This window comes from Carcharodon carcharias, chromosome 3 (assembly GCF_017639515.1).
Source record: "Carcharodon carcharias isolate sCarCar2 chromosome 3, sCarCar2.pri, whole genome shotgun sequence".
Taxonomy (NCBI): domain Eukaryota; kingdom Metazoa; phylum Chordata; class Chondrichthyes; order Lamniformes; family Lamnidae; genus Carcharodon; species Carcharodon carcharias.
In genome coordinates this window covers 148,316,370-148,341,575 of record NC_054469.1, presented here as the reverse complement: position 1 = coordinate 148,341,575, position 25,206 = coordinate 148,316,370, and the positions used below count along the sequence as shown (strand labels likewise).

Sequence of the window (25,206 nt, the reverse complement as noted above, 5' to 3'; positions counted from 1 at the left end):
TTCCAGCCCAAGCAACATCCTGGTAAATCTTCTCTGCACACTCTCCAGTGGAATCACATCCTTCCTGTAGTGTGGCAACCAGAACTGCACCTGCACACACTACTCCAGCTGTGGCCTAACTAGCGTTTTATACAACTCCAAAGGCAAGTATCCCATATGACTCCTTAAACACCTTATCTACCTGTGCTGCTGCCTTCCAGGGATCTATGGACATGTACACCAAGGTTCTTTTGATCCTCTGTACTTCCTAGGATCCTGCCATTCATTGTGTATTCCCTTGCCATGTTAGTCCTTCCAAAGTGCATCACCTCACATTTCTCAGGAATAAATTCCATTTGCCACTGCTCTGCCCATCTTACCAGCCCATCTATATCATCCTGTAATCTAAGGTTTTCCTCTGCTATTTACGACACCACCAATTTTTGTGTAATCAGCGAGCTTATTGATCATATCTCCTATATTCATGTTTTAATCATTAATATACACTACAAACAGCAAGGGTCCCAGCACCAATCTCTGTGGTACACCACTTGTCATAGGCTTCCAATTGCAAAAACTTTCGACCATCACCCTCTGCCTCCTACCACGAAGCCAATTTTGGATCCAATTTGCCAAATTTCTCAGGATCCCATGAACTCTTACCTCCTTGACCATTCTCCTATGTGGGACCTTGTCAAAAGCCTTACTGAAGTCCATGTAGTCTACATCAACTGCACTACCCCCATCTACACAGCTAGTCACCTCCTTGAAAAATTCAATCAAATTTGTTAGACATGATCTCCCCCTGACAAAGCAATGCTGACTATCCCTGATTAATCCCTGCCTCTCCAAGTGGAGATTAATCCTGTCCCTCAGATTTTTTTCCAATAGTTCCCTACCACTGATGTTAGACTCTCTGGCCTGTAATTACCTGATTTATCCCTACTACCCTTCTTGAATAATGGTACCACATTAGCTGTCCTCTAGTCCTCTGGCATCTCTTCTGTGGCCAGAGGATTTGAAAATTAGTGTCAGAGCCCCTGCAATCTCCTCTCATGCCTCACATAGCAGCCTGGAATACATCTCATCTGGGCCTGGGGACTTAACCACTTTTAAGCCTGCTAAAACTGCTAATTTCTCCTCCCTTTCAATGCTAATTTGTTTAAGTATATCACAGTCCCCCTCCCTGATTTCTACACCTACATCATCCTTCTCCAAAGTGAATAGAGATGAAAAGTAATCATTTAAAACTTCACCTACATCCTCTGGCTCCATGCACAGATTGCCACTTTGGTCCCTAATGGGCCCTACTCTTTCCCTGGCTATCCTCTTGCCCTTAATATGTTTATAAAATGCCTTTGGATTTTCCTTTATCTTGCCCACCAGTGTTTTTTCATGCCCCCTCTTCACTCTCCTAATTACTTTTTTAAGTATCCCCTTATACTTTCTATACTCTCCCAGGATTCCACTGTTTTCAGCCCTCTGTGTCTGCCATAAGCCTCTTTTTCTTTCCTTATCCTCTATATCCCTTGACATCCAGGGTTCCCTGGACTTGTTGGTCCTACCCTTCACCTTTACAGGAACATGTTGGCCCTGAAGTCTCACCAATTCCTTTTTGAATGACTCCCAATGGTCTGATGTAGACTTTCCTACAAGTAGCTTGGCCAGATCCTGTTTTGTCTTATATTGAAATTGGCCTTCCCCCAATTCAGGACCTTTATTTCCAGTCCATCTTTGTCCTTTCCATAACTACCTTAAATATTACTGAGTTATGGTCATTATAACGCAATGCTGCCCCACTGACAATTCTACCACTTGCCAGCTTCATTCCCTAAGATTAGGTCCAGTACCGCCCCTTCTCTTGTAGGACTTTTTGTGTGCTGGCTCAAAAAGTTCTCCTGGATGCACTTTCATATTTCCCCCCCACCCCCCCCCCCCCGGTTAAGCCTTTCACACTAAATCTTTGTTCCAGTTAATATTGGGAAAGTTGAAATCCCCTACTATTATTACCCTATTATTTTTACACTTCTGAAATTTGCCTACATATCTGCACCTCTATCTCCCCCTGACTGTTTGGAGGCTTATAGTACACTCCCAGAAAAGTGATTTCCCCCTTTTTGTTTTTAAGTTCTACCCTTAAGGCTTCATCCAAGGAACCTTCTAAGATACCATCCCTCCTTACAGCAGTAATTGACTCCTTGATCAACAGTGCAATGCCACCTCCTCTTTTACCCCTGTCACGCCTGAAGATTCTATACCCCAGAATAATAAGCTGCCAGTCCTGCCCTTCCCTCAACCATGCCTCTGTGATAGCAACAAGATCATATTTACATGTGTTAATCAATGCCCACAAATCTTTCTTGTAGGACTCTTTGCGTTAAACTTAGATGCAATCTGGCCTTGCATTATTCCCTTGTGCCTTAACAGGCCTATATTTGCACTACCTTCCAGACTGACTTAGTTTCTCTTCTATATTTGGCTGTGCGTCACCCTCTACGGTACCTCCACTCTGTATCTCATCTCGCTGCAAAATCAGTTTAAACCCCCCCTCCCCCCAAACAGCACTAGTAAACCTCCCCGCAAGGATGTTGGCCCCTTTTCGGTTCAGGTGCAACCCGTCAGACTTGCACAAGCCCCATCCTCGCCAGAAACAGACCGTGACCCAGGAAACTAAAGCCCCCCTTCCCTGCACCATCTCTTCAGCCACACATTCACCCTCTTTCTCCTCCTATTCCTATACTCACTAGCACGTGGCACAGGGAGTAATCAAGGGATTACAACCTTTTGAGGTCCTGCTTTTTAATCTGCTGCCTAGCTCCCTAAATTCTTGTTGCAGGATCTCATCCCTCTTTCTACTTATGTCATTGGCACCAGTGTGAATCATGACCTCTGACTGCCCTTCAGAATGCCCTGCAGCCGTTCACTGACATCCTTGACCCTGGCACCAGGGAGGCAACACACCATCCTGGAGTCACATCTACAGCCGCAGAAGCCCCTGTCTGATCCCCTCACTGTTGAGTCTCCTAGCACTATTGCTCTTGCACTCTTACTCCTCCCGCCTTATGCAGCTGAGCCACCCACAGTGCCATGAACTTTGCTCTGGCTGCACTTTCCAGAGGAACCTTCACCCTCACCGTTTTCCAATGCAGAAAAGCTTGAGTGAGATGCACTCTGGTGCTTCCCTGACTACCTGCTTGCCTCCCTTCTACTGACTGGTCACCCATTCCCTCTATGGCTGCACTTCCTTAAGCTGCGGAGTGGCCACATCTTAAAAACGTGCTATCCATGTAACCCTCAGCCTTGTGAATGCACCGTTGTGTCTCCAGCTGACGCTCAAGCTCTGAAGTCCGTTGCTCAAGCTGGTGGCACTTGCAGTCTGGATGACCACGTGCAGTAAGGGGTGTCCAAGAATTCCCACATGCTGCAGGCCGTACAGCACACGGGACTGAGCTCCCTTGCAGTACTTTTTGTTTGTTTTTAATTTAAAAAACTACTTCCTTAAATTTAAGCCAAGTAGAAAACTATTTAAAAGCAAAACATTGTGGATGCTGGAAATCTGAAACAAAAACAAAAGTTGCTGAAAAAACTCAGCAGGTTGACAGTAGCTGTGGAGAGGAAGACAGTGTTAAAGTTTCAAATCCATATGGCTCTTCATCAGAACTAAAGAGAAGTGGAAATGTGGTGAACTATATACTGTTTAAGGGAGGGTGGGACAGATGAAGCTGGATAGAAGGGAAGTGATAGGTGGAGGCAAAGGAGAGACTGCAAAAGATGTCATAAACAAAAGGTCGAAGGGGTGATGCTGGCTAAAGGGGGAGCTAATGGTGACATTAAGAGTAGAAAGCAGGATGAGCAAGTGACAGATGGCCCTAGTGGGGGTGGGATGGGGGGAGGGGACATTGTGGGGAAAAAAGATCAAAATAGGCTTAAAGGTGGGGATAAAACAATGAATAGAAATAAATTTTAAAAAATAATAAAAGTAGGTGGGAATAAATATATATATAAAAAATAAAAATAAATATTTGAAAAAAGGATAAGGATGGAGGGGAGAGTTCATGGTCTCGAGGAGTTGAACTCAATATTAAGTCCAAAAGACTGTAAAGTGCCTAATCAGAAGATGAGCTGCTGTTCCTCCAGTTTTTGTTGAGCTTCACTGGAACATTGCAACAGGCCAAGGACGGACATGTGGGCATCAGAGCAGGGTGGTGTTTTGAAATGGCAAGCGACAGGAAGGTCTGGGTCATGTTTGTGGACAGACCGAAGGTGTTCCACAAAGCGGTCACCCAGTCTGCGTTTGATCTCTCCAATGTAGAGGAGACCGCATTGGGAGCAGCGAATGCAGTAGACCAAAACTATTTAGTTTTTCTTTTTAAAAAAAAACAAATGCTGAGACTCTTATCTTCTGTAATGTCACTTTAAAGTGGGGGAGGAAAACAACTTACACACTACCTACCAATCAGCTCTCTCCCTTGTCCTGACATCACTCCTTTCAAATTCCAGCACTGCTGAGGGCCTGGGTGAGACTGGCTCCCTCGCAGGTAGACTCCTGCTCTTTATACAACTGCTCCACTCCCTCACAGGTAAAACCCCTGCCCTGTATACAGCCGCTCCGCTCCCGCTCTTTATACAGCCGCTCCGCTCCCGCTCTTTATACAGCCGCTCCGCTCCCGCTGTTTATACAGCCACTCCGCTCCCGCTGTTTATACAGCCGCTCCGCTCCCGCTCTTTATACAGCCGCTCCGCTCCCGCTCTTTATACAGCCGCTCCGCTCCCGCTCTTTATACAGCCGCTCCGCTCCCGCTCTTTATACAGCCGCTCCGCTCCCGCTCTTTATACAGCCGCTCCGCTCCCGCTCTTTATACAGCCGCTCCGCTCCCGCTCTTTATACAGCCGCTCCGCTCCCGCTGTTTATACAGCCGCTCCGCTCCCGCTCTTTATACAGCCGCTCCGCTCCCGCTCTTTATACAGCCGCTCCGCTCCCGCTCTTTATACAGCCGCTCCGCTCCCGCTCTTTATACAGCCGCTCCGCTCCCGCTGTTTATACAGCCGCTCCGCTCCCGCTCTTTATACAGCCGCTCCGCTCCCGCTCTTTATACAGCCGCTCCGCTCCCGCTGTTTATACAGCCGCTCCGCTCCCGCTCTTTATACAGCCGCTCCGCTCCCGCTCTTTATACAGCCGCTCCGCTCCCGCTCTTTATACAGCCGCTCCGCTCCCGCTGTTTATACAGCCGCTCCGCTCCCGCTCTTTATACAGCCGCTCCGCTCCCGCTCTTTATACAGCCGCTCCGCTCCCGCTGTTTATACAGCCGCTCCGCTCCCGCTGTTTATACAGCCGCTCCGCTCCCGCTCTTTATACAGCCGCTCCGCTCCCGCTCTTTATACAGCCGCTCCGCTCCCGCTGTTTATACAGCCGCTCCGCTCCCGCTCTTTATACAGCCGCTCCGCTCCCGCTCTTTATACAGCCGCTCCGCTCCCGCTCTTTATACAGCCGCTCCGCTCCCGCTGTTTATACAGCCGCTCCGCTCCCGCTCTTTATACAGCCGCTCCGCTCCCGCTCTTTATACAGCCGCTCCGCTCCCGCTCTTTATACAGCCGCTCCGCTCCCGCTCTTTATACAGCCGCTCCGCTCCCGCTCTTTATACAGCCGCTCCGCTCCCGCTCTTTATACAGCCGCTCCGCTCCCGCTCTTTATACAGCCGCTCCGCTCCCGCTGTTTATACAGCCGCTCCGCTCCCGCTCTTTATACAGCCGCTCCGCTCCCGCTCTTTATACAGCCGCTCCGCTCCCGCTCTTTATACAGCCGCTCCGCTCCCGCTCTTTATACAGCCGCTCCGCTCCCGCTCTTTATACAGCCGCTCCGCTCCCGCTCTTTATACAGCCGCTCCGCTCCCGCTCTTTATACAGCCGCTCCGCTCCCGCTCTTTATACAGCCGCTCCGCTCCCGCTCTTTATACAGCCGCTCCGCTCCCGCTCTTTATACAGCCGCTCCGCTCCCGCTCTTTATACAGCCGCTCCGCTCCCGCTGTTTATACAGCCGCTCCGCTCCCGCTCTTTATACAGCCGCTCCGCTCCCGCTGTTTATACAGCCGCTCCGCTCCCGCTGTTTATACAGCCGCTCCGCTCCCGCTCTTTATACAGCCGCTCCGCTCCCGCTCTTTATACAGCCGCTCCGCTCCCGCTCTTTATACAGCCGCTCCGCTCCCGCTCTTTATACAGCCGCTCCGCTCCCGCTGTTTATACAGCCGCTCCGCTCCCGCTCTTTATACAGCCGCTCCGCTCCCGCTCTTTATACAGCCGCTCCGCTCCCGCTGTTTATACAGCCGCTCCGCTCCCGCTCTTTATACAGCCGCTCCGCTCCCGCTCTTTATACAGCCGCTCCGCTCCCGCTCTTTATACAGCCGCTCCGCTCCCGCTCTTTATACAGCCGCTCCGCTCCCGCTCTTTATACAGCCGCTCCGCTCCCGCTCTTTATACAGCCGCTCCGCTCCCGCTCTTTATACAGCCGCTCCGCTCCCGCTCTTTATACAGCCGCTCCGCTCCCGCTCTTTATACAGCCGCTCCGCTCCCGCTCTTTATACAGCCGCTCCGCTCCCGCTGTTTATACAGCCGCTCCGCTCCCGCTGTTTATACAGCCGCTCCGCTCCCGCTGTTTATACAGCCGCTCCGCTCCCGCTGTTTATACAGCCGCTCCGCTCCCGCTCTTTATACAGCCGCTCCGCTCCCGCTCTTTATACAGCCGCTCCGCTCCCGCTCTTTATACAGCCGCTCCGCTCCCGCTGTTTATACAGCCGCTCCGCTCCCGCTCTTTATACAGCCGCTCCGCTCCCGCTCTTTATACAGCCGCTCCGCTCCCGCTGTTTATACAGCCGCTCCGCTCCCGCTGTTTATACAGCCGCTCCGCTCCCGCTGTTTATACAGCCGCTCCGCTCCCGCTGTTTATACAGCCGCTCCGCTCCCGCTGTTTATACAGCCGCTCCGCTCCCGCTGTTTATACAGCCGCTCCGCTCCCGCTCTTTATACAGCCGCTCCGCTCCCGCTCTTTATACAGCCGCTCCGCTCCCGCTCTTTATACAGCCGCTCCGCTCCCGCTCTTTATACAGCCGCTCCGCTCCCGCTGTTTATACAGCCGCTCCGCTCCCGCTGTTTATACAGCCGCTCCGCTCCCGCTGTTTATACAGCCGCTCCGCTCCCGCTCTTTATACAGCCGCTCCGCTCCCGCTCTTTATACAGCCGCTCCGCTCCCGCTGTTTATACAGCCGCTCCGCTCCCGCTGTTTATACAGCCGCTCCGCTCCCGCTCTTTATACAGCCGCTCCGCTCCCGCTCTTTATACAGCCGCTCCGCTCCCGCTCTTTATACAGCCGCTCCGCTCCCGCTCTTTATACAGCCGCTCCGCTCCCGCTCTTTATACAGCCGCTCCGCTCCCGCTCTTTATACAGCCGCTCCGCTCCCGCTCTTTATACAGCCGCTCCGCTCCCGCTGTTTATACAGCCGCTCCGCTCCCGCTCTTTATACAGCCGCTCCGCTCCCGCTCTTTATACAGCCGCTCCGCTCCCGCTCTTTATACAGCCGCTCCGCTCCCGCTGTTTATACAGCCGCTCCGCTCCCGCTGTTTATACAGCCGCTCCGCTCCCGCTCTTTATACAGCCGCTCCGCTCCCGCTCTTTATACAGCCGCTCCGCTCCCGCTGTTTATACAGCCGCTCCGCTCCCGCTGTTTATACAGCCGCTCCGCTCCCGCTGTTTATACAGCCGCTCCGCTCCCGCTGTTTATACAGCCGCTCCGCTCCCGCTGTTTATACAGCCGCTCCGCTCCCGCTGTTTATACAGCCGCTCCGCTCCCGCTGTTTATACAGCCGCTCCGCTCCCGCTCTTTATACAGCCGCTCCGCTCCCGCTCTTTATACAGCCGCTCCGCTCCCGCTCTTTATACAGCCGCTCCGCTCCCGCTCTTTATACAGCCGCTCCGCTCCCGCTGTTTATACAGCCGCTCCGCTCCCGCTGTTTATACAGCCGCTCCGCTCCCGCTCTTTATACAGCCGCTCCGCTCCCGCTCTTTATACAGCCGCTCCGCTCCCGCTCTTTATACAGCCACTCCGCTCCCGCTCTTTATACAGCCGCTCCGCTCCCGCTCTTTATACAGCCGCTCCGCTCCCGCTCTTTATACAGCCACTCCGCTCCCGCTGTTTATACAGCCGCTCCTCTCCCGCTCTTTATACAGCCGCTCCGCTCCCGCTGTTTATACAGCCGCTCCACTCCCGCTCTTTATACAGCCGCTCCGCTCCCGCTGTTTATACAGCCGCTCCGCTCCCGCTCTTTATACAGCCGCTCCGCTCCCGCTGTTTATACAGCCGCTCCGCTCCCGCTCTTTATACAGCCGCTCCGCTCCCGCTCTTTATACAGCCGCTCCGCTCCCGCTCTTTATACAGCCGCTCCGCTCCCGCTCTTTATACAGCCGCTCCGCTCCCGCTCTTTATACAGCCGCTCCGCTCCCGCTCTTTATACAGCCGCTCCGCTCCCGCTCTTTATACAGCCGCTCCGCTCCCGCTCTTTATACAGCCGCTCCGCTCCCGCTCTTTATACAGCCGCTCCGCTCCCGCTCTTTATACAGCCGCTCCGCTCCCGCTCTTGATACAGCCGCTCCGCTCCCGCTCTTGATACAGCCGCTCCGCTCCCGCTCTTTATACAGCCGCTCCGCTCCCGCTCTTTATACAGCCGCTCCGCTCCCGCTCTTTATACAGCCGCTCCGCTCCCGCTCTTTATACAGCCGCTCCGCTCCCGCTGTTTATACAGCCGCTCCGCTCCCGCTGTTTATACAGCCGCTCCGCTCCCGCTGTTTATACAGCCGCTCCGCTCCCGCTCTTTATACAGCCGCTCCGCTCCCGCTCTTTATACAGCCGCTCCGCTCCCGCTGTTTATACAGCCGCTCCGCTCCCGCTCTTTATACAGCCGCTCCGCTCCCGCTCTTTATACAGCCGCTCCGCTCCCGCTCTTTATACAGCCGCTCCGCTCCCGCTCTTTTTTGTTTCACCTTTATTATTTAATTTCCCCCTATCATTAAGTTACTAATTTAATAATAACCGACAAGTGCTAGTTACTCATCTGCTAATTTAAATCTAAAACAAAGCTAAAAGCTGAAATACTCATCAGCCAATCACCTGCTTGTTCTCCTGTGACGTCACTCTTTGTTTCTTCGATATTGGTTTGAATCGCTGTTTGGGGCCTATGTCTCTCTGCCGCTCTTTATTCACTCTCCCTGCTGTTTTCACCCAGGGCCGCTCTCATTCCTGCCGCTGATAGTGAAGCCTCTGTCTGTCTGCCTCTCTTTATTCACTCTCTCTCCCCGCTGTTTTCACCCAGGGCCGCACTCGCTCCTGCTGCTGATAGGTCTGTAGAATGACTGGTTGCATTGTGTTTTTTCTGAACACCTGCTGGGGACTTCTTTGTTGGAGTACCCTGCCTGTACCCTCCAGTAGCTCTCCTGTGTAATGTAACTCCCTTCACCTACAAAAACACGAGCAGTGAGGTGTCAAAAATTGAATTGTTTATCTTGGATTTTTTTGTGAAATCTATTAATAATAGCCGGGAAGATATGCTTTGCAATGTGCTACTCCACATTTTCTTAACAGACTTTACAACATGCAGCTTGATGCTTCTACATGAGTCTGAGGACAGTGTTTGATAGTCTCAGATAAAGACCATCTGAAGTATGAAATTCTCATATGTAGATTTGACAAATGTCTCTGAAAATGTCTCCTATTTATAAATCTAATTATTATTGACCTTTCATGTAGTAAAGTGCTGTGCTAGTATTCACTGTTTGCCAATCATGATATTAGTAATAACAGTTTGGTTATGATCATAGCTAGTCATTTCATTGATCTATTTGCATACTTACAAGTTAATAGTCTTGTTACCACAAAAGGCATATTGTGCTCTTTTTCAGAACATAAAATGCCTTTAACTGTATGTTTAAAAACGTATTTTTCACAACCTCCTATCAAACGTTTAAGTCTCACCAAGGAAAGGTCCAGGGATTTCTCTCGAATGCATGCAACCAAAGCCTGGCAAAGCATCGTGGTTGAATTTGCAACTTTGTGTTTGATGTCCGACCACCGTGTTTGAGATTTGTTGACTAAACAGCAGCTTTTGTGAATTTTCTAGTTTGTGCAACTTTTAACAATGCTCGTGATTGCAGCTTTTACTTCATTGATATACCAATGTTCGCCCATTGTAAAACGTGCAGGTATTACCATCCCATAGTAAGCTGATATCTTGAAACGTAAAATTACCTTTTTTTAAAAATCGGAGGAAATGTGGGTCATTTGTTTAAATTTAGGTAACCATGTAGATTGAGTTAGGGAATAAAGATACACACTAGAATTTGTTTGTATGTGTCACCTATTGAAATCTTGAGAAATATTTATTGACTGAATAGTTGTTAAGATTCAAGAATTTATGAAACAAAGATTAGAATAAGCAAAATGGAATGTTGTGTGGATATTAGTTTGACACTATTTATATCCAGCCTGTGCAATCCAGAGAATACTGTCTCTTTAAAGTTTATTGACCATGTATTTAATAGCTTGGTTCAATTTGTATATGCTGGGCTGAGTTAGAATCACTTTAATGTCATGTCATAAATCCAAAATAAATGCAGTATTATTTTCGAAGATGCTTGCTAGAATGAGACAAATGGTTACGTGGGGTCAAACAACAGATAACTGGTCAACCGTACCTGCACTTTGACCTTAAAACTACTCATCTGTAACTTTTGACAGGCTAGGGCTTGACCCGAAGCTTCTGGCAAAAATTTTGAATATGAGCTCAGGTCGATGCTGGTCAAGCGACACCTATAACCCAGTACCAGGAGTGATGGATGGTGTTCCTTCTGCTAATGACTATCAAGGTGGCTTTGCAACAATGTTGATGGCAAAGGTACTTTTTTTTAAAGAAATGATTAGAACTTCGTTTTTTTCTCTGTCCCCTTTAGGTCACTCAGGCCACATGCCATTTAGCCTACTAAGGGAACCTACTGAGCCTGTTCAAAGGATTTTATTGTTATTCTACAACCAGCTGATTACAGGTGCTTAATATTGGCATTAAGGCCAATTATTGGACATCAAATCCTGTCCCCACTGGGATCAGTTACTAGCACATGCAATGAAATCTTGGATTTTCTGGTTCGTACTTTTTTTTGCTGTCTGGAGAAATTGCACACTTCAGCCCATTTGTTTTCCTTTTTAATGGTCCAGCCAGGATGATGACCTCATTATTTGACAGCTTGCAATTTTTGTGTTATCATACCTGGAATAGTAAAGATATGACATTCAGGAACCTACTGTGACTTGGATGGATGCGCTTCCCATTTTTCTAATTTCTAGATTGCTGCATACCAAGCAACACGCCCTGATGAGAAGTGCAGTTTCACTGACTTCCCTTCTAATCTATGATTAATGCTGTAGCTCTGGGGAAATGCCTGAAACTCACTCTGTACCTTTCTACTTTACATGGAAATGGCAAACCCAGTCCCTCACTCTGTTGAGCCATGTGGACAATGCATTGAAATGTTATTGTGCTGAGTTACTACATTATTAGTAAGAACATGTGTACACACTACAGTCTGATAAAAATGCGTGTCCTACATTTACTTCCTTTGAAGAGCTAAAGATCTAAAATAAAACAGACACCTTGGCAAACAAGATTTCCAGCAGGCCCATTGGCTTCTGTAGAGAGAAAACAAGTTAATGTTTTTGTTGTGGGTCTTTGGAAAATAAGCGACCCCCTAAATTGGACTGAACAAAACAACATGGAGGAAGGAGGGAACAAAGAACAGGAAGGAATCAGGAACGTGAAGCCCTGTCACAAAGCAAAATTCAACAGCTAATTAGCTAGCAAAAATTATACTTTGAAAAGCTGACAAGGGGTAAAAACTGGTTATCTCTCTGGAAAGTGCTGGATGTGCACTACTCACCATCTAGGCCCACTTCATATGAGTGTGCACTTCATATCAGGCAAACAGAACCTGTACCTGGTTTCTCAGCTTGTTTGTAGATTCTAAAATATGATTTTTCAATTGCTTCAGACACTTTGTGGCCCCCCCAAAAAATCATGGAATGTACTTGTAATTTATTGTAAAAAATGTACATTGTGTCCATTGTGGTCTGAATAGGGCCACAGTGTTGAGTTTTAAAGTGAGGGTTAATAAATGATTCTCTAACTGTCCCTCCATTTCTTCCATTTAGGACCTGGGATTAGCACAGAACACTGCCACAAGCACTAAAACTCCCGCTCTACTAGGAACCTTGTCCCATCAGATTTACAGGATGATGTGTGCACGGGGCTATGCTCAGAAAGACTTCTCTGCAGTGTTTCAGTTCCTGCGTGAAGAGGAGAATATTTAAACTTGACCAACACCAAACTGCATCTTGCGCAATAGTCATGAAAATGTCAGTGAGTGTTCAAGTAATTTCAGTTGTCCAACAAAAAAGGACAGGATAATTCTATAGCCATAAATCATGGTCCCAGAGAGGCTGTCTAGTTTTTTAGTGAACAGCTTGTGTAATTGTGCACTCAGAAGTCCCTGATTTAACTATATGGAATTAGATAATGAAAGCATTTTGAAACTGAATCGCAAGCAAGATGTCTAAGTTTTGAGAAATGAGACTGTTACATATTATGTAGGTTTGCTCTTTATTACAGGGGGAATGATAAGGAAGCTAGCTTTCTGTTTTATGTTTTTTGAGTTTCATTACCAATTACTTCACTAAGAGATGACAAATTATGAACTTTCATTTTTGCTTTCTGGTTTGTTTTCTTGGATAATACATAGACCGGAGGCTGTTACACATTTATAAATAGATGGCAACAATTACATTTCCTTTAAATATTTAATTAAAATGTGATTGTAAATTGAAATAAAATTTTATTAATTATGTACCATATTCAATCATCTGAGTTTTTTGATGTAATTCAAAACTTTGGCCAATTTATTTTGAGGTCTGATGGTAGTTTTGTGTTCCGATCCAAGTTGCTACGAACCAATGAAGAAGGGTGCAAGGATTTCGACTCAGTTGATCATAACAGGTTTTTGAAATTTATAAGGATAAATGTGCCAATTCAGTGTATGTACTTAACTGCTTACTTGCTGATTGTTAAGAACTCAGTCAGACAGGCTTTCTTCAGTTTAAACAAGAAAGAGTTTAGGCTTTTACTGTGCTAAAAACCCACCCAAGTAAAGATATTAAAGTTTTGGAAAAGGTAAACACATGTCCCAACTGTCGTAACACACACATACACGTGTAAGCATATAAAATTACAAGTTACAAAGTAGAGGAGGTTAACTTTTTGGCCAAATTAAGATTCAGCAAGAAAGGCAAATAAATAATTTGAGAGTTCACTAACTGTAAGTCCTTGTTATTCATAGCTGAGGCAATTAAGTCCTTGGTTTTTCCTCCTGGAAATGTTGATGTGGAATTTGAAGCTTTTAAAAAAATTCTGTCTGCTGTGCACAGCATAAGATAAGCAAAACCAGGGTGCAACTTATTTGAGAGAGACAGTGGGCTCATCACTGCTGAGGCCAATCTTGTCCTCATCCAACAGTTCCACAGACTTCCAGCAGAAGCTACTGGATAGCAATCAGGAACTGGAACTATGTTCCAGCTATCGTTAACACACCGGCTGTCTAGTCTAGTAGTAGTGAAGCTAATTGATGTGCTGCTATTGCTGCAACAGATCAAATCAGTTAATTTGGTGCAAATTTAATTTGCCTTTTAAAGAAATAATTTGGCTTGGGCAATTGGATACAAAAAAAAATCCTGTCTCAATATTAAAACAACCATTCAGCCCTTAAGGGTCAACCCTGGTATAATTAAGGTCATTTTTTTTGTGGTGTGTATGCACCAAAAGCCAAATAATTTTTTTTGGCAAATGAGTTATAATCATTTGTACACCTACGTTGGGTGCATGGGTTGAATTTGAACCCTTGATCCAGAAGTGAAAGGACAGTGGAGACTTAGGAGCTCGATCTCTCTTTTTCTTTATTAGTTTTGCAAATCTCAATCTCTGCATATATAATTGGATAATATTGTATAACAGGTTAATACAAGAGCTAGGAACAATATATTTACATCAAGATCTCTTAATTAAGTTAATTTCTTGTTCTTAATCTTTTCCCTTTGTTCTACAAATTTCTTCTTGAAGGTATCATCTTTTGGAGAGAGCAAATATTTAAAAAAAAACACTTGTTTTTGTAGAGCATAACATGCACCTTAAAATCTTACAACCCTTAGCCTGTGAATTATGGAGTTGCATTATCTATTTGACTGCATTTTCAAATTATAAGCTAAATGTTATTGGAAAACTGAATTCTGGGACCTGGCCAAATCTGGTATCTCCATTTAATGAAGCTGTGGTATCTCCATTTAATAAAGCTGTTAATCAGATCAACTTCCAAATAACTCATGAAAACAAACTACTGGAGCTTATTTATAGATTTATAGTTGCATGTTGATACATGGTGGTAGTCATTCTCTGTTTATTGGTCTTAATATAATTGTGTAAAGCAGTTTGGAGCATAGTGTCCCTTAAAGACTAAGTGAAATATTTGATCATTGTTTTATCTTGAGGCAGGTCAGTACATAAAGCTAAGTTATCAATGATCAAGTGGCATGCTGGGAGCTTCTGCCAATCTTGCACCCCAACCTAACAAAAGTCTTGACTGCTTGAAGTAATATGATTGATGGACAGTTAATTCACTCATGTATGGAGGTAGTATCGTGTTTTCTTTGAGCCTGAAAGTGAACAATAATCAAAGGTTGGTTTGGAAGAAACCTGTGGTTCTGTTTTTTTTTTAAAAAGGCACAAGTTGAGTAACGATGTAGATACACTGCTGAATAATTGTTTCTTTGAGGGAGTAATTGATTATTCATGCAAGAAACTTTTTTGCCTAATGATTAACTAACCATCTGTTTCTCTTTACTTCAGTAAAGTGCTCAAAGAAACATTAGTACCAGTCATTTTGTATTGTTAACAGCCGACAAGCTTCTGTTCAATATTAAAATGATAACTCTGTGAAAAATAGATTGATAACCTTTCAATAGTTTGTATTAGCAACTATAATTTCCAGGAAGTAAGTTCTCTCAGAAACATTATCAAATAACTCTAAATATGGAAAATGAGCTCAGATTTGCAAAGAGTAGTTTGATCTGAAAGAGTGCCTGATAGCTGAATGCAGGTTTATTATGTTGTAAGTCAGACTGCATTAACAGTTTGAATACAAAAGTGCCAAAAAAAATGGAAAAGTTGATTGCTTTTCAGATACATTCAAAATTGAATTGCAGCTGTTCCTCCAGAAATTATTTTATAAGCTCATTGACTTTCACGTTGTGGTACAAATATTGTATTGAGAATAATGATAAAGCTAACAGCATTCTCCGTTATTATGGAGTAAATCAGACTGCAGCTTCTAGAGTGCGCATGTGCACAGTTAAATGTGGAAATCCAAAAGTTACCCTGCTACTCCATAATGTCATAACAGTGCCTCGCTGATAGACTCAGCATTGAAATCTATGTAAAGGGGTGAAGCTGCTAGTTACCCACAAAAAGTTAGGACTGGTGCATTCAGGTTCAAGTGAATTTTTAAAGGTGCAATTACTGACAGGCAAAACCTCATTGGCACTGAACATTTAATTTTACAAGTTGTGAGTCTCTTCAGAAAGTGTTGCAGATTTTTAAAAAAATGTTATTTTTACTCTCTTCTATCTCCTAACCAATCTATCTTTCTTAGTTCACTTTTTGTACATGATTTTAAATCTGATTGCTGTAAAAACCTCACTTGTTTCTTTGCCTGCTCACACATGGTGCAGATCCCCTCTAAAGAGCGCCACACTGGATCTGACACCTGGTGACCGTAAGTTGCTGCTCAAAAATCTGTGTAAAGTCTGTGTGCTGCTGTTAGTGTATTGAGCGGCAAGCATCTTACTTCACTGCTGGCTACAAAATCCAGGCCGTAGTGGTTTCAACAGACTTGGCATAAAATGCAAATTTTCAACCATATTAGTACAAAACACAGGTTTTTATTTTTATTCATGCATACATCTACATCTCATATAGATACCTTTAAATCATCTGATTACTGACCCTCTTAGATGGCAGAACTTACTTAATCCCAACACTTTATATTTGGAAGAAACTATGAATTTGCTATTTCATTTTTTTCTCCTTTTCTATCAAAGGTAATGATGGATCCTAAGCCAAAGTTTCATAATTACAAGCAACCTCTTGGTATCTTATGCAAGTGATCATTATTTATTTCTGAGCCTAGATGGTGAGTTTTGTGTGGTGTTTGACATCATAGCTCAACCCAATCCTCTCCTAACTTGATGTGTATATACACACACACACACACACACACACATACATATCCCTGCACACAAGGTCAATCATTAGACTGCGAGAAGAAGCAAAAATTCCAGCTCAGTTCCTAAAAGCTCTCTGTCCTCATCCAGGGCAACTGAAACATTCCATTTGAGATCAATTATCTCAGCACAGGTAAGCAGTTGATTCTGGATCTTTCCGATAAACGTGCCTTGCTCACAGCACCATCAATGGCTCCTGTTTGAATTCTGAGAAAACGTTTTCCTAACCTAGCTCACTGTTTGGTTTTGCTTTTGGAAACATGCCAAAATAATTAACAGGAAAAGTGTGTTGCAGTGCATAACAGAGACACTAGGTAATCTTTTGTTTAAAACAACTTTTGAAATATTTTTCATGCTCTCATTACACTGCCTTGCGCAACTCTGATTCCAGCTTATTCTATGAATTTTTTCTGCATCAATCACAAGATATAGAATGGATTCGTCTAGAGGAAATGGAATAGATATATCTGTCCAAGCACATGCAGTATTTCCTGGCTGCTTGCAGTGAACCACAGTCTTGTTATTACAGTAGATGCTGGGTTGGGGGAGGGGCACTATCTCCAAAGGGAAAAAGAGAAAGAAATTTGTAAGTGTTCTCCCCAGAGATGGTAAACTTTTTTAGATGGTTCCTGCATGACAATATTTTCATTGGATTGCAGGCAGTTCCATAAATAATCATGCCAGTTCCTGAAATATATCCCCACGTGTAATATAGGGAAAACGGTTATTTCTTCTTATCATTACTTGGGATTGGCTTTTTATGGTGAAGGTGAAGTAATAAATAAAACTTAATTTTTTTTATTATTTGCATCTTTGCTTTTCTTTAAACCAGATATCTCTGCAATAGTTTTTAGTGTTCTTATGCAACATCTGTGGGGTAAAATTTTAGATTCAGGACTTTGATTCAAAACCTCTCTCCAAACCAAAATATTGATAAAGTATGTCCACAATCTGCTATTTATGAGCTATGGTTATCATTTCATATAATTCTTTCAGAAGTTAACATTTAACATTTATTTATTTTATGCTAAAAACAAACTAATTGCCATTCCATCCATAATCCTGAAAATGGTTTCCACAGATGAAAGGGGAGACACATTCCATGAATCGACAATGCTGCCACTCAACATTTTGAGAGGTAATATATGCGGGTGCATACTGGGAGATGTACCCACTGGCTTTGAGTCTTCTCTCCTAATAGTAATGTGCCTGGAAACTGCCATAAACTGAAGGCTCAGTATTTTAAAATGAATGCCTCTAATGTTGTAAGTGAGCAAAAGATCCTAACTAAGCTTTTAATTTTTAAAAGAAAATTCTTATTTTAATGACTAAGTTAAATGTAGAGAAAAAAATAACTTATGTTGAAGATACTCTGCGGAAGGGTTTTCAGCTGGACGTTAAAATGAACGTTTAACCTGGAACCAACATTGGTCAACAAGCAAAAAGGTGATGGGTTAATGAAGTGTGAGTTAAAATGCAGGCCACAGAGTTTTGAATCAACTGATATGTACAGAGGGTAAAGGATGGTAGACTGGCAATGAGAACATTGAAGTAGTTAAATTTGAAGGTAACAAAATTATGGATCAGAGTTTCAGCAGGCAAATAGACAGAAGCAGGCATAATATTAGAGGTGATGGAGTGGCAAGGGTTGAAAGCTCAGCTGTAGGTCAAACTGGATACTGAGGTTGCGAATAGCTTAGTTCAGTCTCAGGCAGTGGCCAAGGAGGGCAATGGAATCAGTGGCTATGGAACAGAATTTGGAGCAGGGGGCTAAAGATAATGACAATGATCTTCCCAAGACAAACAGGAAATACTTTGCATCATTAAATTCAATCTTTTTCTGATATATTTGCAGTCTTTAGGCTTCTTTTGAATTGTGAATTTTATCTCCCGTTCAAATTGCTCATGTTCATGAAGAAACAAGGTGAAAGGATTTTCAAACAATATTTGCAGCAGTTTATTTAGTTCACTTTTTACTCTTTGATTGTGCTGATTGCTAATGCTTAGTAGTTTTCTATCTAATTCCTTTGCATCAGATTTTTCTGTTCCTTAACTCAGATCATGCATGACATGTTGCTGTTCTTTGAACAAACCTTGATGCAATATCACAGAGGAAATTATAGACAAAGAAGTAATAGCTTAACTATGTGCTCAGTTCATCACTTGATACTACCTGGTGTGCTTTAGTCTTAAAACAGTTTTTCACAGCTTTGTCCCCTCTTAAAAGCATTAACTCTTGCTTGGGTATGGTTCCATAAGCATCAACAAGAGGTGTATGTTTATTTGAAGAATGGTGAATTAATCCACTTTGTAGATTATTTTGCTTCACATGCCACATTCTCATCTCCATGTTAAAGGACATGCAGCAAAAGTCCAAATTTCAAATATGCATTTCTGGCAGCCGGTGGTCCCTGTTGGGAACTTGATGGCAGAAAATTACTTCTTGTGACTACTGAGCCATTGGGGGTGAATTTTAGCTTTTTATTCATCATGGGCTGTTGGCGTCGCTGGCTGGGCCAGCATTTATTGCCCATCCCTATTTGCCCTTGAGAAGGTGATGGTGAGCTACCTTCTTGAATGGCTGCAGTCCATGAGGTGTAGGTACACCCACAGTGCTCTTAGGGAGGGAGTTCCCAGATTTTGACCCATCAACAGTGAAGGAATGGCAATATATTTCCAAGTCAGGATGGTGTGTGGTTTGTAGAGGAACTTCCAGGTTGTGGTGTTCCCATGTGTCTGCTGCCCTTGTCCTTCTAGATGGCAGCGGTTATGGGTTTGGAAGATGCTGCCTAAGGAGCCTTGATGAGTTGCTGCAGTGCATCTTGTAGATGTGCACACTGCAGCCACTGTATGTTGGTGGTGGAGGGAGTGAATATTTGTGGATGGAATTTCAATCAAGTGGCTGCATCTGTCCTGGATGTTGTCAAGCTTCTTGAGTGTTGTTGGAGCTGCACTCACCCAGGCAAGTGGAGAGTATTTCATCACACTCCTGACTTGTGCCTTGTAGATGGTGGACAGGCTTTGGGGAGTCAGGAGGCGAGTTACTTGCCACAGGATCCCTAGCCTCTGACCTGCTCTTGTAGCTGCAGTATTTATATGACTAGTCCAGCTCCGTTTCTGGTCAATGATAATCCCCAGAATGTTGATCTGTGAACTGAATGCAGATCGTGCAGGTTCAAGCTGTGTTTATACATCAATCTTTTTGGAAACACATTAGAGTAAAATAAGCCATGTAGTATGACTAATTTTTATTAACATAAATTTAATATAATAAATTATGGATTGCCTTCAACAGACAAACAGGCATTTAATTTTTACATAAAGTGATCAGCATTTTCTGATTGGATTTTCTATAATTGAACAAACCATCAAAATATAAGGGGAGATTTGTTTGGAAATACTTACATTTTTAAAATAACAATTGCAACATAGGGAATATCTGGTTTGTAAACCAAAAAAATCCCAAGCAAGCACAAAATTATTCTGATTCATTAAAAGGCTGAGTAAGTGCCAGGCTGCTGCAATTTTCATGAGAAGATTTTAAAGTCTGCAAAAGTGTATGCTGTGCTCACAGTTAATTTGAATGGACAGGCAAGATACTGGTAGTACCAGTGAAAATAATTAGACCACAACTTCAGAAACATATAATGTTCTATTAAGGGGCATGCTATCCTTTTTACTTTCAATTTTTAAAATTGCTCATAGTTCACAGACTTACTAACGTTTCAATTCTATTGGTTTGGGGGAGGAGGAAATTATATTCCTGCTCAAAGTTAGTGCAAAGTTGGTGGAGTGACCATGCTGCCCACTTTTGGGTTTGGGTCTCTTTGAATGTTGTCACCCAGCTGTGGATGCCAAATGAGCTGCACAGGTCAGTCCATTCATACCTCAAAATTGCAATTCAAGTCCTTTGACTAACATAGGACCCCTGTTTGCATATTTAAGCGGTCTTAAGGTGACAACCTGCTGACACATTTACAGGCCTGTTTGAAAATTGCATCAGTTGGGTCTTGAACATCAATAATGCAGACATAGCATCCCCTCACCTCTCTGATTTTCAACTGTCGAAACACCCTTTTTTCAGACAGGGCTTAGGCAGCTGAAAATCAAGGTAATTGGGTATGTTTACTGAGTGATTAATACATCCTTCAAGAAGATGGTTACTATTTATTGTGGCTGTTAGTATGTCTCTAAATATTTTAGCACAAGGTGCTTATTATCTAATGGTACAATTCAAGATTCACAAGCAGGATTAAACTCAACCCAGAAGTCTACTTCAACGAAATTCTGAACGTTGCCAAATTTCCGTTATGTTGGTGCCGCAACAAGATTTTTCACTAAATTGTTTACAAAGTTCAGTACTTATTATCGTCATGATTATAAAAGCTAGATCACCTCCAATATTTCTTCATTTAGAACCATAAGCATAGAAACGTAGAAAATAGGAGCAGGAGTAGGTCATTTGCCATTCAGTATGATCATGGCTGATCCTCTATCTCAACACTGTATTCCTGCACTCCCCCCATACCCCTTGAAGCCTTTAGAGTCCAGAATTATATCTGTTCCCTTCTTCATGAATACATAATACAGCCTCTGGCAGCACAGTACCTGTGCATCAAACTTACATTGTTGTTCTATTTACTCTGCAGTCAGTTCTTTCAGTAAGAAGGAAGTGGAATAGCAGAAGTGAAGTGTGTGTCCAGTAGAAACTGCAGTGCTTGTCAGTGTACAGCGATAGTATAACCGTGGCATACTGCTGCTTCAGATTCTGGCACTGCTCCTACATTAAACCTGTAAGAGTAAGAGAAGGCAAAAGTGCTACCAATTGAGCCAATATGACACATAATTAGTGCCCCAGATTATGCTGTCAGTGGGAAAAATTCTGACCATTTTTAATTATGAATATAAAGTAGAATTTATAGAAATTTGCGGAACTGTAGACTGGAAGTGACTTTTATTTATGGGGTCAAAGTCTTTCACTCTATATTTTTGCAACGCTTCCTTCCCTGTCCCCTGATGGAATTGATGCATTGCTTGGACGGTTCCATCCATGGCACTGTATTTCTCGTTTGCTGTCATTCTTAATGTGAGATTTTAGCCACTGAATTCAGCAGGACATGGGAGGGGATCACAGTCAAACATGGCCCTCTCTTCATCAAATGCATAGACTACGAACAGAGATTATTTCGGAATAGCAACCATATTCCCTACCTAGATGCTGAGGCCGATTCTGCCTCTATCCTATTTGATATAAGCTGATGGTCTATCTCCTTCTTAGCCAGTCCTTCAGGACTGAGGATGATTTTATTCCACACTAGGGTTCTGGATCCCGAAGTGACTAAAAAGTCCAATGATGGATCTGCACCCTCTGCCACAGGTTGGACAGGTAGCGTTTGATGAGGTGGATGGGTGAGATGCTTGGATTTTGGTATACTCCTTCCGCTGTTTGTGCTTGGCCTCCACCTGCATCTGTCGGAGACATTCAGAATGGTTGGCACCGTCATGGATGCTTGTTCTCCAGTTTGGGTGGTCTCAAGCAAAAGACTCCCACAGATCGGTGGGGATCGCGGAATCACACAGTGCAGAAGAGGCCTTTTGACCTGTCAAGTCTGCACCGACACATGAGATAGACCTGACCTACCTACCTAATCCCATTTACCAGCACTTGGCTCATGTCCTTGAATGTTAGGTCGTGCCAAGTACTCATCCAGGTACTTTTTATGGGATGTGAGGCAACCCACCTCCACCACCCTCCCAGGCAGTGCATTCCAGACCGTCACCACCCTCTGGGTAAAAAAGTTTTTCCTCACATCCCCCCTAAACCTTCTGCCCCTCATCTTGAACTTGTGTCCCCTCATGACTGACCCTTCAACTAAGGGGAACAGCTGCTCCCTATCCACCCTGTCTATGCTACTCATAATCTTGTACACCTCGATCAGGTCGCCCCTCAGTCTTCTCTGCTCCAATGAAAACAACCCAAGTCTCTCCAACTTCTCTTCATAATTTAAATGTTTCATCCCAGGCAACTTCCTGGTGAATCTCCTCTGCACCCCCTCCAGTGCAATCACATCCTTCCTATAATGTGGCGACTAGAACTGCACACAGTACTCCAGCTGTGGCCTCACCAAGGTTCTATACAACTCCAACATGACCTCCCTACTTTTGTAATCTATACCTCGATTGATAAAGGCAAGTGTCCCATATGCCTTTTTCACCAGCCCACTAACATGTCCCTCTGCCTTCAGAGATCTATGGACACATATGCTAATGCCCCTTTGTTCCTCAGAACATCCTAGTGTCATGCTGTTCATTGAATACTTATTTGTCAAATTATTCCTTCCCAAGTGTATCCACCTCACACTTTTCTGGGTTAAATCCCATCTGCAACTTATCTGCCCATTTGACCATCCCATTTATATCTTCCTATAGCCCAAGACATTTGATCTTACTGTTAACCACCCGGCCAATCTTTGTATCATCCACAAACTTACTAATCCTATCCCCCACATAGCCATCTATATCATTTATATAAATGACGAATAATAGGGGACCCAGCACAGATCCCTATAGTACGCCACTGGACACTGGCTTCCAGTCACTAAAGCAGCCTTGTGTCATCGCACTCTGTCTCCTACCACTAAGCCAATTTTGAATCCACCTTATCAAATTACCCTGTAACCCATGTGCATTTGCCTTCTTTATAAGTCTCCCATGTGGGACCTCGTTAAAGGCTTTGCTGAAATCCATATAAACTACATCAACTGCACTCCCCTCATCTACACACTTGGTCACCCCCCTCAAAAAATTCAATCAAATTTCTTAGGCATGTCCTCCCTCTGACAAAGCCATGCTGACTATCCCTGACCAAACCTTGTCAAGTGGAGATAGATTCTCTCCTTCAGAATTTTCTCCAATAGTTCCCCTACCACTGACATGAGACTCACTGGTCTGTAGTTCCCTAGCTTATCTCTACAACCCTTCTTAAATAGCGGAACCACATTAGCTGTTCTCCAGTCCCCTGGTACATCCCCCCTGGCCAGAGAGGAATTAAAGATTTAGGTCAGAGCCCCTGCGATCTCCTCCCTTGCCTCCCTCAGCAGTCTGGGGCACAAATCGTCTGTACCTGGAGATTTGTCCACTTTTAATCCTGCTAATACCTTGTCACTCCCACTTATCAATTTGCTCAAGAACCTCGCAGTCTCTCTCCCCGAGCTCGATACCTTCATCCTCATTCTCTTGGGTGAAGACGGGGTATTTGTTCAACACTCTACTGATGTTCTCTGGCTACACCCATAGATTGATCCCCTTGGTCGCTAATGGGGATGTTGCGTTATTTTCAAGGAGGCTTTGAGGACGTCCCTGAAATGTTTCCTCTGCCCTCCTGGTGACCGCTTTTCCTGCTTGTTCGTTGAGGTTGCGCTGGCACACTGGAGGTGATGTTGAGTTTCATTGTCGATGTCTACCCTCGCTGGGAGGAAGCTCCCAAGGTATGAGAAATGGTCCACCGTGATCTTGATAGCCAGGGGACAGTGTTGCGCAGTGGGAGCAGGCTGGTAGAGGACCTTTGTTTTCCAAATGTTTAGCCTAAGATCCATTCCTGCATACATCGGTGATAGTTTGGAGCTCGGCCTCTGAGTGTGCACCTATGCAAGCAAGCTTCATCAGTGTAATGTAGCTCGATGGCAGATCTTGGTTCTGGATTGGAAGCGACATAGGTGGAATAACTTCATACCCGTCCGGCGGGGAGCTTCATGGAGATGGAGTGCAGTGATTCATTCATGGAATGTGGATGTCACTGGCTTGTTCAGCATATATTGCCCCATCCCTAATTGCCCTTATTTAGGGGCATTTAAGAGCCAAGCATTCTGAATCTGAAGCCACATGTAGGCCAGGGCCATTAGTCAACCAGATGGGTTTTTAATGGTTCTGTGGTCATCACCAGACTTTTAATTCCAGATTTTTATTGAATTCATATTTCACCATCTGCTGTGGTGGGATTTGAATCTTGGTCCCCAGAGCATTAACCTGGGTCTCTGGAATACTAGTCTAGCGGCAATACCACTATGCCACCGCCTCCCCAGTGAGGAAGATGGAAAAGAGCATTGGTACAATGCACTTGTATTGGGTTTGTGGCAGATCCATTGGTAAGGATGATGGCTTGCATCATGCAGCAGGCAGAGGATGGTGACAAATTACTGAGGGAAGCCAAATTTGAGGAGAACACTCCACAATCCCTCCCACTTGATGGTCTATAACCAACTGTGAAATCGCAGGAGTTTGTCATTTTTGTTTTTAATAAATGAATGTAATAAGATGCCAAACCGTCTAGGTGATGCATAAGTTGTAATAATGCTTCATCCAGAGATAAGATTTAATGAATGTATTCCAGGAAGTAATGAGTTTTTGCAAAAGATTTCTCTTGTTCCTTGATTTCTATTGAATCATAGAATCATATAGAGTGGGAGGTGGTCAGTCAGCCTGCACTGACTCTTTGAAAGAGCTATCGAATTAGTCCCACTTCCCTGCTCTTTTCCCATGGCCCTGCTATTTTTCTTTTTAAGTATATATCCACTTCCCTTTTGAAAGTTATTGTTGAATCTGCTGCGTACAATGTATTCCACATCATAAGTCATAAAAATTATTTTATGTGCCTGGTATTTTTGCCAATTACCTTAAATCTGTGTCCCTATCTACTCCATCAATACCCCTCTTAATTTTGGATACTGCTATCAAATCTCCCCTTCCCTTCTTTGCTCTAAGGAGAACAATCACCGTTCCTTTGGTATTCAAAGGTTGGCTCTAGTCCACACAC

General features: G+C 44.3%; 1 protein-coding gene across 3 annotated transcripts in view; it reads left to right on the top strand.

Moving 5' to 3' along the window:
* Positions 1–25,206, top strand: part of hibadhb (3-hydroxyisobutyrate dehydrogenase b) — a 170,650-nt gene that overhangs the window by 133,319 nt on the left and 12,125 nt on the right. For 2 of the 3 annotated variants that reach the window (XM_041184713.1, XM_041184715.1), the window contains exons 7-8: positions 10,758–10,914; positions 12,222–12,920. The exons of the other annotated variant lie outside the window; for it this stretch is intronic. In XM_041184713.1, the coding sequence (XP_041040647.1) occupies positions 10,758–10,914; positions 12,222–12,380 (316 nt within the window). In that variant the 3' untranslated portion in view covers positions 12,381–12,920. Of the gene's footprint in view, positions 1–10,757; positions 10,915–12,221; positions 12,921–25,206 lie in introns of those variants that run through there. 3 annotated transcript variants of the gene reach the window in all.